This window comes from Rhinoraja longicauda, chromosome 2 (assembly GCF_053455715.1).
Source record: "Rhinoraja longicauda isolate Sanriku21f chromosome 2, sRhiLon1.1, whole genome shotgun sequence".
NCBI lineage: Eukaryota > Metazoa > Chordata > Chondrichthyes > Rajiformes > Arhynchobatidae > Rhinoraja > Rhinoraja longicauda.
The window spans coordinates 95,217,346-95,238,521 of NC_135954.1; the positions used below are offsets into that span (position 1 = coordinate 95,217,346).

General features: G+C 48.0%; 1 protein-coding gene across 1 annotated transcript in view; it reads left to right on the forward strand.

Annotated features, from left to right (window-relative positions):
- The first annotated feature begins 15,943 nt into the window (after positions 1-15,943).
- dpp6a (dipeptidyl-peptidase 6a) overlaps positions 15,944-21,176 on the forward strand; it is a 918,316-nt gene continuing 913,083 nt past the window's right edge. Inside the window, exon 1 of the mRNA XM_078424689.1 lies at positions 15,944-16,341. Within this exon, the coding sequence (XP_078280815.1) occupies positions 16,282-16,341 (60 nt within the window). The 5' untranslated portion in view covers positions 15,944-16,281. The remainder of the gene's footprint in view (positions 16,342-21,176) is intronic.

Sequence of the window (21,176 nt, forward strand, 5' to 3'; positions counted from 1 at the left end):
GCAGCACCTGTAGTCAGGATCGAACCTGAGTCTCCGGCGCTGCATTCGCTGTAAAGCAGCAACTCTACCGCTGCGCTACCGTGGTTCCTTCCTACACATATTACACAGACGATATTGGTGTTGGTTTATTATTGACACGTGTATTGAGAAACAGTGCAAAAAATTATTTCGCATGCTACACAGGCAAATCAGACCATACACAAATACAATAGGTATTGTAAAAAGGAAAATAATATAGAATATATTATTAGAGTGCAGAATATAGACGCTCCCCGAATTACGTAAGGGTTACTTCCCGCGGACAGCGTAGGTTTACTAGGTTAATTCCCGGAATGGCGGGACTGTCATATGTTGAAAGACTGGAGCGACTAGGCTTGTATACACTGGAATTTAGAAGGATGAGAGGAGATCATATCGAAACGTATAAGATTATTAAGGGGTTGGACACGTTAGAGGCAGGAAACATGTTCCCAATGTTGGGGAAGTCCAGAACCAGGGGCCACAGTTTAAGAATAAGGGGTAGGCCATTTAGAACTGAGATGAGGAAAAACTTTTTCAGTCAGAGAGTTGTGAATCTGTGGAATTCTCTGCCTCAGAAGGCGGTGGAGGCCAATTTGCTGAATGCATTCAAGAGAGAGCTAGATAGAGCTCTTAAGGATAGCGGAGTCAGGGGGTATGGGGAGAAGGCAGGAACGGGGTACTGATTGGGAATGATCAGCCATGATCACATTGAATGGCGGTGCTGGCTCGAAGGGCCGAATGGCCTCCTCCTGCACCTATTGTCTATTGTCTATTGACCCTTGCGCAAGTCAGATGTGATGTAAGTAGGAAGACCACATGGGAGCTTCCACACAGAGACCACGTGGGATCGTCCGCGAGAAGAGCTGACTAGCCTGCGTAAATGGCCACATGTGATGGCAGTAGTGCACTGGGGCTCGCCTGGAACGGGCACCGCACATGACAACCAGAGCGCGGACTGTACTTTGAATGGCTAAAACATGGCGCCGTTTGCACGCTGGCCCAGTAGACCATTGCTGTACAATTTGCTCATTGTACGTGGGTATGGGGATGGCAATGCCCTACTGGACTGTTGGTAAGAAGATCATTTCACTGTGTGTTTACACTTCACACATGTGACAATAAAAGCACCATTGATTGAAATATTGCTACCGAGATATTTCGGGTCGAGACCCTTCTTCAGACTGAGATTCAGGGGAAAGGGAAACGGGAGATATAGATGGTGATGTAGAGAGATATAGAACAAATGAATGAAAGATATGCAAAAAGTAACAATGATGAAGGAAAGGTGGAGCCCACAATGGTCCATGGCTAGGTGATAACCAGTTATACGAACAGTTCCATTCAACAGGACAACAGTGAAACTCGTAGGATGACTAGGGTGGGGGAGGGATGGAGAGAGAGGGGATACAAGGGCTACTTGAAGTTAGAGAAATCAATATTCATACCGCTGGGTTGTAAGCTGCCTAAGCAAAATATAAGGTACTTTTCCTCCAATTGGTGTTTGGCCTCACTCTGACAATTGAGGAGGCCAAGGACAGAAAGGTCAGTATGGGAACAGGAAGGCAAGTTAAATTGTTTGGCAACCAGGAGGTCATGTAGGGCAAGGCGGATTGAGCGGTCCTTTATTGTTCATCATCTCTATTAATGATTTGGAAGGGAATGTTGGTGACATGATTAGCAGGTTTGCAGATGACACCAAAATTGAACAGTGAAGAAGGATGTCTCAGGTTATATAAGGATCAAGATCAACTGGGAAAGTGGACAAGAGAATGGGATATGGAATATAACTCAAGCATGTATGAAGTGAAGCATTTTGCAAAGTTACAACAGTTCAGGACCTGCACAATAACCTGTGTTATCTCATATCCTTTCGAGATTTAGTGTGTAGAGTACTGCTGTTTTACATTCACTGTCTGTTGTGTGAACTTTCTGCTGCAGAAATCAGGATAAATGGATAAAAGGTGGCAGACAATGGGCCATTCATCTTTTGTGTAGAGAAATGCTTCATTAAGGAGAGAGTGAGTTTAGAGTGTGCCATTTCTGTCACTACTCACAACGCCAAAGAATCACATCGGTATATAGTCTTGCATTTATCCGAAGAATACTTTTTACAGTCGCTGTTTGTTTCAGCAAAGCTAATGGAAGTAATTGCAGATGCTGGTTTACATTTTAAAAAGACACAAAGTGCTGGAGTAACTCAGCATGTCAGGCAGCATCTCTGGAGGACATAGGCAGGCGATGTTTCGGGTTGGGACCCTTCTTCAGAGTCTGAAGAAGAGTCACAACCCGAAACGTCACCTGTTCATGCTCTCCAGTGATGTTGACTGATCCGCTGAGTTACTCCAGCATTTCGTGTCTTATTAACAAACCATGAGAGTCTGAGGAAGGGGTTGGACCCCCAACGTCATCTATTCCATTTCTCCAGGGATGCTGCCTGATCCGCTGAGTTACTCTAGCACTTTGTATCTTGTTGCAGTATGCTGATGACAGCTGGGAAGAAACAGTCCCTGAATCTGGAGGTGTGTGTTTTCAAACTTCGGTGCCTCTTGCCTGATGGGAGAGGGGAGAAGAGGGAGTGACAGGGGTGAGACTCGTCCTTGGTTATGCTGGTGGCCTTGCCAAGGCAGCGTGAAGCTGGAGTCAATGGAAGGGAGGATGGTTTGCGTGATCATCTGGGATATGTGCACAACACTCTGCGGTTTCTTGCAGACTTGGACGCTAGGAGCTTGCGTTGACCACAAACCGCTGGGGCCAGCAGATCAGTGAGCATCTCTGGAGAACAGGGATAGGTGACACTTCAGGTCAGGTCCCAACCGAGAACAGCGAATCATGAGAAACCCGAGAACCTGAGGCATTGCCTATCCATGTCCTCCAGAGATGCTGCCTGAGTTACTCCAGCACTTTGTGCTCTACTTCTATAATCTGTGACTCTCTGCCTCCACCTCTCTCTCAGGCAGTTGGTTCTACACATCCTACAGATTAAGTGGAAACTTTTCTTTCCTGAACTCCACCCTCCAGTCTTTCAGCCAATTAACTTATCACATTAATTTTGTTTAAGTGAAAGCACACAGCAAAAATAAATAATATAGAGTCATAGAGTCGTACAGCGTGGAAACAGGCCCAGTGGTCCAATTTGCCCACACCGACCAACATGTCCCATCTGCACCAGTAAAATGCACTAGAAACATATAATATTCTTAAGGGCTAGATACTGGAAAAATGATCCCGATGTTGAGGGAGTCCAGAACCAGGGGTCACAGTTTAAGAATAAGGGGTCGGCCATTTAGGACTGAGATGAGGAAAATCTTTTTCACCCAGAGAGTTGTGAATTTGGGGAATTCTCTGCCACAGAAGGCAGTGGAGGCCAATTCACTGGATGTTTTCAAGAGAGAGTTAGATATTATTCTTCAGGCTAAAGGAATCAAGGGATATGGGGAGAAAGCAGGAACGGGGTACTGATTTTGGATGATCAGCCATGATCCTGTTGAATGGTTGTGATGGCTCGAAGGGCCGAAAGGCCTACTCCTGCACCTATTTTCTATGTTTCTATGTAGTCCCACCTGCCTGCATTTGGCCCATAACCCTCTAATCCTATCCTGTCTATGTACCTGTCTGGATATTTCTTAAATGTTGTGATATTACCTGCCTCTACTACCTCCTCCAGCAGCCCGTTCCGTACACCCCACCATCCTTTGTGTAAAAAAGTTACCCCTAAGGTTCCTATTAAATCTTTTCCCCCTCAACTTAAGCTTATGTATGCTGGTTCTTGATTCCCCTACACTGGGCAAGAGATTCTGTTTGTTTACCTGATCTATTCCTCTTGCGATTTTGTACATTTCTATAAGATCATCGCTCATTCTCCTGTGTTTCAAGGGATAGAGTCACAGCCTGCTCAATCTCTCCCTGTAGCTCAGGCCCTCGAGTCCTGGCAACATCCTCATAAATCTTCTCTGCACTCTATCCAGCGCACAGCGTCCCTCTCCTCGTCTGGCCATCCCAGGGGAGCCTCCAGCAGCCGCCCTTGAAGGCTTTGGAGACTTTATATTCTGTTTGGAAATATTCTATTTTGAAATCGTGCCCCTTAGATCTCCGTTAAATATTTCCCCTCTCACCTTAAACCTCTGTCCTCCAGTTTTAGACGCCGCTACCTTGGTAAAAGATTGTGACTCTCTATCCTAGCATAGAACCAGAGCAGCGCAGAAACAGGCCCATCGGCTCATATTGTGTGCTGTACATGATGCCAGATTAAACTGATTTTACAAGATCCACGTCCCTCTATTTCCTGCACTTCTATGTGTCTATCTGAAAGGCTCTTAAACTCCACTGTTGTATCTGCCTCTACCACCATCCCAGGCAATGCGTTCCAGGCCCACGCCATTCTCTGTGTAAAAAAACTTGTCCTGCACATCTCCATTAAACTTTCCCCCTCTCACCTCATAGCTGTGCCCTCTAGTGTTGAACAATTCAACCCCGGGGAAAACGTTCTGACTGTCTACCCTCCATGCCTCTCATAATTTAATATACTTCAATCAAGTCTCCCCTCAACCTCCGACATTTCAGATCCCTATCTATGCCCCACATAATGTTAAACAATTCAGTAAGGTTACCCCTCATACTCCTATATTCCAGTGAGAACAACCCCACCCTATCAAACCTAATGGAGCCACAATAGACTAGCAAATGCTAGAATCTTGAGCAAAAAACAAAGTCCTGGTATAACTCAGCAGGTCAGGCAGCATCTGTCATGAGAAATGGACAGACTATGTTTGGCCTGTAACCCTACAGATTTTGGAGATACAGAAGAGGAAAGACCCTATACCTTACCGGGTCCACGCTGACCATCAGTCACCCATTCACTCTTGTTCTGTGTTACCCCACTATGCTCATCCACACCTACACATCTCTCCTCTTTGATCAGACAGGAGATATAGAAGTTTGAAAACGCATACCTCCACATTCAGGGACTGTTTCTTCCCAGCGTTTATCAGGCAGCTGAGCGGTCCTCTCACCAGCTAGACTGCAGTCCTGACCTCCCACCTACCTCATGGGAAACCTTTGAACTATCTTTAATTGGACTTTCTTAGACTTGTGCGAAATGTTGCACCTTTATCCTTTATCTTTGCACTGTGGACAGCTTCATGATTACATGTATTCATGTACAGTCTTTTATTGACTGGATAACATGCAACTAAAAGCTTTTCACTGCATCACGTGAAAATAATAAACTGGACTAAACTAAGCTAAACATTGGAGGCAATTTTACAGAGGCCAATTAACTTACAAATCTGCATGTCTTTGGGATGTGGGAGGAAACCCACGCAGATGCAGGGAGAACGTGCAAACTTCGCACAGACAGCACAAGTGGTCAGGATTGAACCTGGGTCTCTGGCACTGTGAGTCAGCAACTCTACCAGCTGCACCACTGTGTCGCCTCTGAGCTGCCATTCCTGCCCTTCCCTCAGCCAATTTCCCATGGACTCCATGATTCTGTACATGGAGGGGGATGGCAGCGAGAAAAACTGTTCTACTTTGAGCTAAACGCAGCCAATTGGATGTTCTGCTCACTGAATATTACAGTCATCAATATAAATTAAAATTCAGACAGGGAGCCAAATCAGTGTGGTTGAGGCAACGAGAGAGGATTTAACATTCTAATGATTTTTCATACTGACTGCCTCTGCAGCAATTTTATTTATTGAACTCAGCAGGAGATGGTGCCAAAGTATGGTTTTACTCTTGGATGAGAAGGGGGTGGAGGTGGGGGCACTGATCTTCATGATGGAACTCTGCTGCATCAGACTGATTAAAGAGATATACAGGTAATGCAGGAACTACCCTGGGATGGAGATTAAAAAGCACGCATTCAAGTTATTTTTAATAGTCAGTTGTTGGGCAGAGGGTAAGGTACATTAATTAACTTCTTCGCGCATGGTATCATAGCGCAGATGAATAAACAAATGATTCTTTATTGCCACTAATATTCAGTGTGAGACCATGAGCTGCAAAATGAAGCCGTTTCAGAATTAATAATAATGTTCTCTTTAGAGATGCAGTGCGGAACAGGCCCTTCGGCACACCCATTCCGCATCAACCAGTAATCACCCTTTACACTCGTGCTATCCTACACACCGGGAACGGTTTAATTTTGTTTTATCGAAGCCAAATAACCTACAAACCTGTTCATCGTTGGAGTGTGGGAGGAAACCGGAGCACCTGGAGAAAACCCATGCGATCACAGGGAGAACTTTCCAAATCTGTACAGACAGCACCCGTAGTCAGGATCGAACCCGGGTCTCTGGTGCTGTAAGGCAGGAGCTCTACCGCTGCACCACTGTGCCGCCCCACAGTCTCTTCAAGTGTTGTTTCAGTCTACTATTGCTAAGATTAATAATCAATACGTGTAAAAGAAAACATTTGTGGTTCATCTTGCAGGACTTCCATTTCCATCATTGGTTACACTATGATGAAATAAAAAACTAAGGACAATATGAGCTACCTTCCAGAATCATAAAGGTATTATATGACAGAAGGAGGCAATTCAATATATGAAGTCTGTTCCAACCTCTGTAGAGCTTTCCAATCAATTTCATTTCTCCAATCTTTTTGGCAGCACCACTATTTATTTTCCCTTAAGTGCCGACCCAATTCCCCTTTGAATGATTTTATTTCCACCACACCGACAAGCAGTGATAACTACACTCTGAGTATGAAGGTTTTTCCTTACCTACGCCTCATATCTTTTCTTTCTCATTGGTTGAAATCTATGACCAAATTCTTGAATAATTTCTTGTCGGGCACAATCTTCTTCCCATTGAAAGGACACAAGGCGTTGGAGTAACTCAGCAGGTCAGGCATAATCTCTGGCGAACACGGATATGTGTCATTTGGGGTTGAGATCCTTCTTCGGACTGGGGATTCAGATTCCTATCAATGTTCTCCAGAGATCAATGGTTCAATGGCGGTTCAATGGTGCTTTATTTGTCACATATGCAACTGAACAGTGAAATTATTTTTGCATATTTTCCCCATCTGGAGCCGCCATGTTGTGGTGCTACTTCCAAAGTCAGGTCGGCCCGCTCGCTCGCTCGATGTACTGGAACAGTTTCTGCCAACCGACGTCCCTCTCCTCTCCTCGCCCGGTCATCTTTGTGCTCCGGGGGTGCCTCCTGCAGCCAACCTTGAAGGCGCTGGAGGCATTACCCCGGTTCACCCTCCTACTGGCCCACTCCAAGCGTCCGAAGTCTCCAGCTCCCTACCGGTTACGCCGAACGACGAGCTTTCGGGTGGGTCCCGCCTGACCTTTTGAATTACTCCAGCACTTTGTGTTCTTTTGTGTCTTAACCAGCATCTGCAGTTCTAGGTTTCTCCCTTCTCTCTATCGACGAGAAGATATATGATCTTTATTAAATTTCCACTTTTGTTTTGTTATTAAGAGATGTGATTGGGATAGATAGGGTGCAGAAAAGATCCACAAAGACTGGAGGGCTTGAATTATGAAGAGATTGGATAACCTGGGGCGATTTTCCCAGGAGCAGAGGAGGCTGTGGTATGCTTTATGGAGGTTTTTAATATTATGAAGGGTATAACTAGGGTAGTCAAGTCAAGTCAATTTTATTTGTATAGCACATTTAAAAACAGCCCACGTTGACCAAAGTGCTGTACATCAGTTCAAGTACTAAGAACGAACATACAATGGCACACAAACATAACAGTACATACATAAACAGTTCACAGCGCCCCCTCAGAGGGCCTCAAACACTAGGGAGTAGAAATAGGTTTTGAGCCTGGACTTAAAGGAGTCGATGGAGGGGGCAGTTCTGATGGGGAGAGGGATGCTGTTCCACAGTCTAGGAGCTGCAACCGCAAAAGCGCGGTCACCCCTGAGCTTAAGCCTAGACCGTGGGATAGTCAGTAGCCCCAAGTCGGCCGACCTGAGGGACCTGGAGATAGAGTGGTGGGTTAGAAGATTTTTGATATGGGGGTGCCCGTTTAGGGCTTTGTATGTGAATAGGAGGAGCTTGAAGTTGATTCTGTACTGTACTGGGAGCCAGTGGAGAGAGGCCAGAATCGGAGTGATGTGGTCCCTTTCACACAGTCTAGGAGCTGCAACCGCTGAGCTTAAGCCTAGACCACGGACTTAGACTTTGGAGATGCAACACAGAAACAGGTCCTTCGGCTAATCTTGTCCACGCCGACCAAGGTGCATCTCTATACTAATCCCCCATTCCTGCATTTTGACCAGATCCCTCTATTCCTTTCCTATCCATCCAAATACTTTTAAAATTTGAATGATTGTACCTGCCTCAGCCACCTCTTCTATTGGTTTGTTCCAGATACCCACTGTATTCAATTGTGCTTTATTTGCCACATGTGCAACTGCACAGTGAAATTCTTTCTGCATATTTACACATGCGTTCGCCACCGTGTTTTGGCACCATTTCCAAAGTCCAAATTCCGGTCCGCCCGCACACTCAGTCTACCGGAACGGCTCCCAATCCCGGGAAGCCCCAGGCTCCTGCAGTGCCTTCCTCCTTCGCCATCAACCGGATCGGCCCGCGAACCAATATCGGGCACGGAAACAGGCCCTTCGGCCCACCGAGTCCACGCCAACAAGCGATCACCCCGTACACCAGCACTATTCCACACACTCGGGACAATTTACATTTTGTTTTCTATCGAAGCCAATTAACCTGTGACCGCGGAGTTTTTCTCCGGGTACAACAGTTTCCTCCCACACTCCAAAGACGTACAGGTTTCCAGGTTAATTGGCTTTGGTAAATTGTAAATTTACAAATTGTCTCTTGTGTCTAGGATAGAAAAACATAGAAACATAGAAAATGGGTGCAGGAGGAGGCCATTTGGCCCTTCGAGCCAGCACAGCAACACGGTGTACCTGTGCTAGTGTACCAGGTAATCACTGGTCGGTGTAGACACAGTGGGCCAAAGGGCCTGTTTCCACACTGTACCTCTAAAGTCTAAAATGAATATGGCCGTATAAGAGAAGGGGCAAAACTCGTTCTTCTCTTGTGAAATAAGACCGTTCAGATGCATGAAATGTCAGTGCGGACCACTTTGGGACCAGTGGCCATAATTTTATTAGCTTTAAAATAGTTCTAGAAAGGATCAGATATTGAAGTGCGACATTGGGGCAAGGCCAATTTTAATGGTATTAGATAGGAACTTACAGAAGTTGATTGGAGGAGGCTGTTTGCACAAAAAGGCACATCTGGTCAGTGGGGGGCTTTAAACACGAGACAGTGAGAGTTCAGGGCCAGGAATGAGTGTCTCCAAAGAGGTAGATTGTTGCTCAGGACTACTCTCTAGTTGTTTTTGATAGGATCGTTCAGTTGCCTGATAACAGCTGGGAAGAAACTGGCCCCGAATCTCTAGGTGTGTGCTCATCGTTCAAGGCATTGTGTACAGGAGTTATGTTAACCTGTACAAGGCATTGGTAAGGCCACATTTGGTGCACAGATATGTACAGTTCAGGCCGCCCTGCTGTCTGAAGGATGTCATTAAACTGGAAGGGTTGTAAAAAAGATTGATGAGGACATAACCAGGTCTGGAAGGTTTGAGTAAGAAGGAAAGGCTAGATAGGCTATATCTTTATTTCCCTTGGAGCATACGAGGCGGAGAGGTGACCTTATAAAGGTTTATAAAATCACGAAGGATATCGCTAACAGGCAAAATCGTTAATCCCAGGGCATGGGCATCAAAACTATAGGGCCAAGGTTTAAAATGAAAGGGGAAGGATTCAAAAGGGACCTGAAGAGCAACTATTTCATACAGGGAGTGGTGAGTACATGGAACGAGCTGCCAGAAGTGGTAGAGATAAGTACAATTGCAATGTTTAAATTACACTTAAGACAGTTTTAAGGATAAGGAAGGTTTGGAGGAATGGGGTTGGGCAGGGTAAGTGGGCCTAGCTAGGTTAAGCCGAAGAGAGACATAAAGTACTGGAGTAACAGCGGGTCAGGCAGTATCACTGGAGAAAAAGGATGGGAGACATCTTGGGTTGGGACCCTTCAGTATCTGCAGCTCCTTTCTACACATCCTAGCTAGGTTAAGCAACTTGGCCAGCACGGACGTGTTGGGCCGAAGGGCCTCTTTCCATGCTGTATATGACTCCATGACTCAGAATGTAGCCATCTAGGGGAGGTTTGTACCTGTAGTCATAAAAATGAACGGTTGATGCTGGTTCATGATAAACATAAAATACTGGAGTAACTACATGGGCCTCTTTACACCTGCAGTATTGGCTTCAAACTCAACTTTCCAAAGATTTGGATTTTTATTGAATCTCAGCTTTCCAAAGTTTAAAAAAATTTTTGGCTGCTGCTTATAGGCCAGTTGTTCAAAATGGGACTAGAGCTCGAACCTTTGTGTCTGCCTGCAGGCAGTGCCATGATTTATGACTCTCGGTTAGTTCGCGAAGCCCAACATGCTACTCCTGCCCCACTGCTAAGAACACTCTTTCCAAAACGTCCATTCGTTGCGATTGACACCACGCACACTGCGGGAATAGCTGGTGGGCTGTAGAGGAACGGCGAGGAACGGCGGCGATGGAAGCTCCCGGCAAGCGCAGCAGAGCCATGCTAGAGAGGGCGGCGGGTGGCCAAAGACCGACCCACGGTGGATGCCAGAGGTCAGAGGGGCCCTCCTTGGGTGCCAGAGGTCAGAGGGGCCCGCCTTGGGTGCCAGAGGTCAGAGGGGCCCGCCTTGGGTGCCAGAGGTCAGAGGGGCCCGTGTTGGGCACCAGAGGTCAGAGGGGCCCGCCTTGGGTGCCAGAGGTCAGAGGGGCCCGTGTTGGGCACCAGAGGTCAGAGGGGCCCGCCTTGGGTGCCAGAGGTCAGAGGGGCCCGTGTTGGGCACCAGTGGTCAGCCGGGCCTGCAGTGGGTGCCATAGGTCAGTCGAGGACACGTCGCTGAAAACAGAGAGGGAGCCGGCGTGGGGGGGGGGGGCGAGGACGAGAACAAAGAACGGACCATTGAGGACTAAATGGGATACTTTGTAACTTTGTCGGCGCCCTATACGTGGCGACTCTTTGCATACCTGGTGCATGGAACGCAAAACAACGGATTGCACTGTGACATGATAATAAAGTATCAATCAATCAATACATAAATAATATTCAGTCACATTACTCTGAACAATTGAACAGAACAATTGGCACTGGCTTCTTCGTCGAGGAGTTAAATCGATGCAACTGACTAGGTTTCCAAAGTCTGATGTATTTCATGTAATAAAAAGGAACTGCAGATGCTGGTTTATACATGGTTCTGAAAAAGGGTCCTGAGCCAAAACGTCGCCTATCCATGTTCTCCAGCGATGCTGCCTGACCCGCTGAATTACTCCAGCCTATCTCTGACTTACTTCATCTCATTTCCTCCTCCTCCAGTTTTGCTCCAACGAGCCAAGATCCCCAACAACGTTGTAATAAAGAGGATGAGGGCATTGGGAACCACCGCGATGTGAGGAGGGGGGGGGGGGGGGGGGAAAGAACAGAGGACCCGGCATGAGGGGGAGGAGGGGAGAAGAATAAAGGTGGACCTGGTGTGGGATACTTTGTAGCCTTGTCAGCGCCATTTATGTGGCGACTATTTGCATACCTTGTGCATGCAAGCAAAGAATCTCACTGTGCCTTGTCACATACAGTATGACAATAAAGTATTCCATTCCAGGACCCAACACCATTTTAATAAAGAGGGCATATTGCAAATAACTTCTGCAAAGTTACGGACTAATTGTTTTTGCATCATGAGGCACATCTGGATTTCAAAAAGCATTGCACACAGGCAGATCATGATTGTGGCCTCCTGGTGATGCTCTGATGCAAACTCTAATATTTTGCACAGTTTGTTTTATGAAATACTGTAATTTGTGAATTTATTCAGTGAACAGCCATTGCAATACAAAAGGTGAGAATCAGTGGCTGAATGGGTTTGGTCAGTCTAAAGAGTTGGTGACTTTTTCAAAAGTAGGTTTGATCTCCTCGCTGGTGCCAGCAAACGTGAACGGGAGATGGCCGGGGGGGGGGGCACATTTGGGGGACCGTAGTGCCCTCCAAGAGCATTGATGGAAATATATGCCATCTATACACTGGACCAAAGGAAACACTGCATCTCACGCACTGGCATATCTGAGCAACATCTGCAGTGTGCGCCAGAGCTTCTGGGCAACACTTGCATTGCGTGTGTTGGCGCATTTGGGCAACACCTGTATTCAGGCCACCGGCACATCTGGGCAACACCTGCATCGCGCACACCCCCACTTCTGGGAGAGACCTGTGCCCTGCCATTTGGTTCCTGGGAATCATTTGCATGCGCGCCTCGGCACATCTGTACACCATCTGTACTGGCACATCTGGCAGCCAGGTGCAATGGCAAGCCTGTGACCAACTGTACTGGCACATTGGCAATCAGCTGCACTGACACACCTGTGCATCACCTGCACACCTGTGACCACATGAACTGATACAACTGTGCACATCTACACTGACAGCCAGGTGCACTGGCACATCTGTAAAACCGCCTGCAGTGATACACCAGTGCAACACCTACACTGACACATCTGGCAGCCGCCTGTGTGCTGACGCCTGTGACCACCTGCACTGGCACACTGACAGCCAGCTGCTCCGATACACCTGTGCACTGCCTGCACTGACACACCTAGCAGCCAGTGGTACCCAAACAACTGTGCACCTACTGCACTGGCATATCAGTAAAGCACCTGCACTGGCACACCTGTGTGCCACCTGTACCGGCATATCAGTAAAGCACCTGCACTGGCACACCTGTGCGCTACCTGCACCGGCACATCAGTAAACCACCTGCACTGGCAGCCAGCTTTGCACTGATGCCTCTGGAAATGCGACACCTGGCCATAAAGGTGGGTAGCCTGGGAAGCATAGACAGGCATTGGTCTCCAGCTGCCCAGCGCCTGGGACTGCAGGTGCGTACCCACACACACTGACTCCTCATCAGCCACACCCTCCTTCCTCACACGCCAGGGGACGACTGGGTCTGGTGCAGCTGCTGTGAATGGCGTTTATACCCGTTCACACTCCCACAGGCTGCTCTGCTTCCATCCATTCACTACTCCTGTCCATCCAACCCCACCAGGCCCCACGGCCTCCATCCAAACTTTCAAGTCCTTTGACTACACTCCCCTACATATCCAGCCTCTCTATCCTTAACCCACGAACCCTCTAGTTAGCAAAGAGAAATAAAGCAACTTCCACTGATTGAAGGGTCCTGACCCGAAACGTCACCCATCCTTTTTCTCCAGAGATGCTGCCTGACCCGCTGAGTTACTCCAGCACGTTGTCTCTATCCATTGACTTTAAACTCCTGCTGAGCCAGTGCTGCTGTTTAACCCAACTCCCCATCTTTCCTCTTCCATATTCCCATCTCTTGTCTCCACCCATCGATTCAACTCCTTTTTTTCTCTTCTCCCCAATTCTCTGCATCTTCCTCACCCACCATCAACTCCTGCCCCCATCCACCTCCTCTGCCATCTACCCACATACCAACCCAATTTCCACAAGATCTCCTCCTCCCACCACCCGTCTACCAATACCCCCACCCATCTATTTATACCCTACCCACCGCCATACAACTGCCCCACCCACCCCCCACCCACCCAGACTGTTTGGGAACCTCTGTCTCACCTGGAAAGACTGTTTGGGAACCTCTGTCTCACCTGTCCCACCCAAACAGTTTTTCCAGGTGAGACAGAGGTTCACCTACACCTCCTCCAATCTCATCTATTGTATCCGCTGCTGTAGATGTCAACTTCTCTACATCTGCGAGACAAAACGCAGGCTCGGCGATTGTTTCGCTCAACACCTTCGCTCAGTCTTTTTTTAATATATATCAAAAAATACTTTATTCCAGTAATAAATATTTACAAAACATTTTCTTTTCAAAAACTCCATCCGACATTCCCGGAGGTTATACATTCAATACAGATATTCATTGCCAGATTTACATAAAATCCCTTCCCTTATTTGGAGGGGCGTCTCTCTCCACCACACCCTGCCCCCCATGTCCAGCAGAGGAAGGACCCTAGACTGTGGTCCTCCCCCACAGAGCCTTGGCGTTGGCTGCACCAAGCTTCAGTGCGTCCCTCAGCACGTACTCCTGCAGTCTGCAGCGGGTCAGTCGGCAACATTCTCCGACGGACAGCTCGCTCCGCTGGGAGATCAACAAAGCTCAGGCAGACCAAAGAGCGTCTTTCCCCGAGTTGATGACCTTCCAGCAGCACTCGATGTCAGTCTCTGAATGCGTCCCTGGGAACAGTCCATAGATCACAGAGTCCTCTGTGACGGAGCTGCTCGGAATAAATCGTGACAGGGACCCCTGAAAACCTCTCGAGACTCTCTTGGCAAATCCACACTCTGTGAGGAGTTGGGCAACCATCTCCTCTCTATAGCAGCCTCAGCCCTCCCGAACCAGATCCCCAGCACCTTCAAGAAGTCAGGCTTGATGGTGAAGGGGATGGAAGATCGGTCGGGCCAGTTGCCAAAGAGCATGGCCTCGCTCTTCCTGCGGTTTACCCTGGCCCCCGTGGCCTACTCAAACTGGTCGCAGACGCTAATCAGTCTGCGGATCGACCCTGGATCCGAGCAGAAGACGGCGACATCGTCCACGTACAGGGAGGCCTTGACCCGAGTGCCCCCACTGCCTGGCAATGTCACTCCTCTTATGCTCGCATTCTTCCTGATGGACTCAGCAAAGGGCTCAATACAACAGACGAACATGACCCTTCGCTCAGTCCGCTTTAACCAACCTGATCTCCCAGTGCCTGAGCACTTCAACTCCCCCTCCCACTCCCAGTCTGACCTTTCTGTCATGGGCCTCCCCCAGTGCCATAGTGAGGCCCACCGGAAATTGGAGGAACAGCACCTCATATTTTGCTTGGGCAGCTTGCAGCCCAGTGGTATGTCAGGAACATTGACTTCTCCAACTTTAGATAGTTCCTCTGTCTCTCTCTTCTTCCCCCTCCCCCCTCCCCCTCCTCCCTCCCCCCCTCCTTCCTCCCTCCCTCCTCCTCCTCCCCCTCCCCCTCCTTCCCCCTCCCTCTCTCCCTCCCTCCCTCCCTCTCTCTCTCTCTCTCTCTCTCCCCCCCTCCCCTTCCCAGATCTCCCTCTATCTTCCTGTCTCCATCTATATCCTTCCTTTGTCCCGCCCCCCTGACATCAGTCTGAAGAAGGGTCTCGACTCGAAACGTCACCCATTCCCTCTCTCCTGAGATGCTGCCTGACCTGCTGAGTTACTCCAGCATTTTGTGATACCCATCTACCCAAATTAGACTCAAACATCTACTATCCCCCAAACACCTATGTAACTAACCTCTTTACCCATCACCCCATTTCATCTAACTCCCCACCCACCCCCTCCCCACCTCCATTCATCCATCTCTCCCCATCTACTCAGTCACTTCTTTGCGACCCCACCCTCTCTCCATCTACTCCTCTCTACCCCACCCCCTCTCTCCATCTACTCCTCTCTACCCCTCTCTCCATCTACTCCTCTCTACCCCCCTCTCTCTCCATCTACTCCTCTCTACCCCACCCCCCTCTCTCTCCATCTACTCCTCTCTCTCCATCTACTCCTCTCTGCCCCACCCCCCTCTCTCTCTCCATCTACTCTCTACCCCACCCCCCTCTCTCCATCTACTCCTCTCTACCCCACCCCCCTCTCTCTCTCTCCCTCCATCTACTCCTCTCTACCCCACCCCCCTCTCTCTCCATCTACTCCTCTCTACCCCACCCCCCCCTCTCTCTCTCCATCTACTCCTCTCTGCCCCACTCGGCAGCTGGAGAGAGTTTCTCCTCCTAGAAGGTGGGGAAGCCCCTCTCCCCCTCTCCCCCTCCACGACAGTGTTCCTCCAGAAAACACCCGGCTGCCAGGGAGCGGGGCAGCAACAACAACAACAACAACAACAGCAGTAGCACCAGGCGCTTCCTCCGCCGGCTCCACACATTGGAGATGCTCATCGGTCCCTAGAGTGCCCCTATTGCCAAACACTACTGTTGTCTGGTTGAACCCAACACCCTGCCCTACTCTCCAGTCCTCTTTGGACCCGGACGGGGAAACCTACCGTTTCAGAGAGCAGCGAGAGAGAGAGAGAGGACACACACACACACACCCGGAGTGGCTCAGAGAGAGGAGAGCAGAGGAGAGAGGAGCCGGACCAACAACGAAGCCGCTGCCAGACTTTATCCCTGCCCTCGGCGTCCTCCTGCAGCCGCGACCATGAACCAAACCGCGGGCGTTTCCCACAATGTTAAATCCACCTCCACCAAAATCGTCAAGGTAAGAGAGAAGATGTTGTTTCATTTCGTTTTCCTGGTTAAAATTCTATCTCATCCTTATTGCAATGGGGTGGGAAAACAAAATGTATAACGCAGGTGAGCTAGCTAGCTATGTTCCAGTTACCGCACAGCCAGGCAAGGGAGAGAGTTGGCGGAACATGTTTGTTGTTGGTGTGCGGCTTTCTCTTCAGTGAGGTCTCTCTCTCTCTCTCTCTCTCTATCCCCTCGCTGGAGAGAGAGTTGTCCAGGGATTTCGTGTTGCTGTCGAGAAATGTATCTTGTACTTACTTGCAGGTCTCCGACAAGCCGGCGATTGTATCATTTATTTCTTTATTTCAGATTTGAGAGTGTGAAGGGCTCTTTCTGGAGATGTATGTATGTGTGACTTTGTATCCCGCACCGCCGAGACCACATTAACTTTTAGCTTCTCACTCGTTGCAAAGAAGGTGGAATTGTGTGGGTTGCGGTTGAATTGCTGGGGGTGGAAGGATGGTGTGTGTGTGTGTATTGGGGAAGTACTGAATCAAAGCAAAAAGTTATAATGCACAAAAATTGGTGGATTTGTACCAACCCCCTTCCCTCCCTTCGCCTGGCTTAGACATCCGCGACCGCAGTAACTTTTGCACTCATGACAAAAATCAATTGAACGCTTCTGTACCGGATTTCCAGAGGCACTGAACAGCGTGTGTGTGTGTTAATGTTGCCACGGACGTTCGCTGCCAAGTTCAGTTTGGCACCTTTCATGTAGACCGTGTGGGCAAGATGTGTGTTTCATTAAAAACAAATTATTGTGCGTTAGAGCTTCCACCACGGTGACCGGAGAGCAGATTGCTTCCGAGTGTCGAAAGGTAGAGCAAGGATTTCAAACGAGGCAAGCTTTGGGGAGGATCACACAGGGCGATTTTCGGATGTGGTTAAGAAAATGATTAGGTAACAAGCTGTGGCTGATAAATTAAGATACGTGCTATTCAAGTGGAAGAGTTAATTCAAAACCTGCTCTATCAATGCGTGGAAGGGTTAATTGAAATGAAGTAGAAGAAATCCTCTGAAGCCACAGGAAATCTAGCAGGATGGGAATCTGGCTGCATAAACCACGTGGAGATTGTGGCGACACTGAAGTTTTCAGCTTGATAAAATCAAAACATTCCTGTCACCTCTGAGTTTAAGTCAATGAAGATAGTTATTTTAAAAAAAAGTTTTTTATTTCTTTATTGAGAAAGTGAATAGTCCAAGTAGGATTGTTTTAAAGAGGTGAGATGAAAAGGGAATGCAATTTAGGTTGGAATGCAATGTTGAAAAGGTGCAAAATGGGGTTTAAAATCACAAGATTTTATGAGCAGGGAACATTGAGTATTTGTAAGTTTTTCCGAAACCTTTTGGAGTCCAGGAAGAAGTTGATTCAGGAACAGCGATTTCAAAGGGGAGCATGAAGCATCTAGAATGTGGGTTGCCACCTTAAAATCTGAGCCAGGAAATTCTGCAAAGATAATTAACATCAATTCACACAGAGGTTGACAGAGTGGAACTCTTCCACAAGAAGCAAGAGGTGCTGATGTGAATAAATACATTTGGTAAAATTTGATTGGAGTAGTCTTTTTCTGTTAACCAAAGTTATAAAGGGATAAGGAGTCAGTGCAGTGGATAGGAATGGATATATATATTTGTCATAGTTGTGTTCAAAGGAAGAATTGGTCCAAGTCTTCCCCCCATTAACACGTGCATCCTTGTTTTGGGATGAGGGGTACAGAAGAGACCCATCGGCCATTGTATTGGCAGGGTTAAGTGAGAATGAGGAGATACATAGTGTGTAGAAAAATAACTGCAGATGCTGGTACAAATCGAAGGTATCACAAAATGCTGGAGTAACTCAGCGGGTCAGGCAGCATCTCAGGAGAGAAGGAATGGGTAACGTTTCGGTCTGAAGAAGGGTCTCGACCCGAAACATCACCCATTCCTTCTCTCCTGAGATGCTGCCTGACCTGCTGAGATACATAGTGTGGTTACATTTAATTTAAGGGAGTGGAGGATCACCTGACTTATCTTTGCTTCGATGAACTCCTTTTGAACTTGGGTTGAGGAGCAGTCCCAGACATTCGAACTATATTGAAGTTCTGAACTGTTTTGAGCTTTAAATAGAGTGAAAGGTTGTTGGGGTAGGTGCTTGGCATATAAGGGCCCCAATCAAAAGCAATAAAAACGGAATAAAATCAGATAAGATAGAGGAGAATCATAATCATGCTTTATTAGGCAAGTATGTTTTGCAGCATACGAGGAATTTCATTTGCCATACAGTCGTACCAATAAAAAGCAACAGAACACAAAATACATTTTAACATGAACATTCGCCACAGTGACTCCTCCACATTCCTCACTGTGATAGAAGGCAAAAAAAAGTTCAAACTTCTTCCCTTCTTTGTTCTCCCGCGGTCGGGGGCCTCGAGCCTTCCATTGACGGGATGATCTTACTCCTGTAGCCGGCGGCGTTTGGGCCCTCCGCATCAGGGCGATCAAGCTCCTGCATCGGTGGGAGGGGGGAAATCTCAGTTCCCCCACGCCAGGCGATCGGACCCCAGGTCGGGGCAGGTCGAAAACTTCAGCGTCGTTTGGAGCTCCCGGTGTTGGTCTCTACCCGAGACTGCGAGCTCCTCGGTGTTGAAATCCGCAGGCCGCGATGGAGCGTCGATCCCAGGCAAGGGATTGCACGCTCTGATGGTAAGTGCACGTCTCCGTGGTGGGGCTGAAAGTCAGTCCCGAGCATGGCCTCCAGCTCTATGATGTTAGTCCGCAGAGCGACCGGAGATACTCTCCGGAAAACAATTGCATCTCCGGCAAGGTAAGACATTGAAAAAAAAAGTTTCCCCCCCACATAAAACAAACCAGAGAACATTAACACATACTTTTAAAACACACTAAAAAGACGAAAAATACAGACAGACTGTAGGCGAGGCTGCCATCGTGGTGGTATGAATCCCAAGAGATTCTCTGGGTATACTAAGGGGAAAAGAGTAACAAGGGAGAGAAAAGGGTCCCCTGAAGATCAATGAGGATGTCTATGTGTGAGGCACAGGAGATAGGCAAGGTGTTAAACGAGTGTCTCATCTGTGTCTATCATGGAAAGACATGGATGCTGGAAAATTGGAATGCTTGGAAGTTAATGGTGATGTCATGATGAGACTTCACATTACAGAAGGGGAGGTTCTGGATGTCCTAATGTGGATAAAGGTAGAATAATCCCCGAGACCCAAGCAAGTGCATCCTAGGACATTGTGGGAAGCTAGGGATTAAATTGTGGGGCTTTGACTTTGTGGGTATTTGTATTGTTGATAGCCAAGATAATGTAGCACAAGAAAGGATGGAAATATCCTAAGTAGTGGGTTTTCAAAGATAAGAAGTTAGTGATAGTTGGGCAGAAAAAGAAAGGGGAGAAACTGCCTTCTGAAAAGCTGAAACAATTAAACATCTTAATGGCCTGTTGATGAGCGCAAAGGGCCTTGTAAGAAAATAACTGCAGATGCTGGTACAAATCGAAGGGATTTATTCACAAAATGCTGGAATAGCTCAGCAGGTCAGGCAGCATCTCAGGAGAGAAGGAATGGGTGACGTTTCGGGTCGAGACCCTTCTTCAGACTGATGTAAGGGGGGAGGGACAAAGGAAGGGTATAGGTGGAGACGGGGAGATCTGGGAAGGAGGAGGGGAAGAGAGGGACAGAGGAACTATCTAAAGTTGGAGAAGTCAATGTTCATACCACTGGGCTGCAAACTGCCCAGGCGAAATATGAGGTGCTGTTGATCCAATTTCCGGTGGGCCTCACTATGGCACTGGAGGAGGCCCATGACAGAAAGGTCAGACTGGGAGTTAGAGGGGGAGTTGAAGTGCTCGGCCACCGGGAGGTCAGGTTGGTTATGGCGGACTGAGCGAAGGTGTTGAGCGAAGCGATCACCGAGCCTGCGTTTGGTTTCGCCGATGTAAAGAAGTTTGACATCTAGAGCAGCGGATGCAATAGATGAGTTTGGAGGAGGTGCAGGTGAACCTCTGTCTCACCTGGAAAGACTGTTTGGGTCCTTGGATGGAGTTGAGGGGGGAGGTAAAGGGACAGGTGTTGCATCTCCTGTGGCTGCAGGGGAAAGTGCCCGGGGATGGGGTGGTTTGGGTAGGAAGGGACGAGTGGACCAGGGAGTTACGGAGGGAACGGTCTCTGCGGAACGCAGAAAGGGGAGGGGATGGGAAGATGTGGCCAGTGGTGGGGTCCCGTTGTAGGTGACGGAAATGTTGGTGGATGATTTGTTGGATACGCTGGCTGGTGGGGTGGAAGGTGAGAACGAGGGTGATTCTTTCCTTGTTACGAATGGGGGGAGGGGGAGCAAGAGCGGAGCTGCGGGATGTAGAAGAAACCCTAGTGAGAGCCTCATCTATAATGGAAGAGGGGAAGCCCCGTTTCCTGAAGAATGAGTACATCTCTGATGCCCTAGTGTGAAACACCTCATCCCGGGCGCAGATGCGGCGTAGACGGAGGAATTGGGAGTAGGGGATAGACACAAAGGGCCTTGGTCTGTTGTAATTCAATCAAGATGTTGCAATAGGATTGGAGGTTGAGTTTTCTATTGGGTGATGAGTGGGGAAAGCATTGGCATGTGGGAGAACAGGGGTTGGGAGGAGAACATCGAGGGACGAGTTCAGCTCGAGTAATTGAAAGTATCCAACTATACCTCATTAAGAATACATTAAATACATATATAATATGTATGTGTAGATGTATGCGTATTTAAATATATATGTGTGTGTATAATATATATCTTTATTGTTCTGAGGTGTAGTTGGATATTTTTTATATTTAG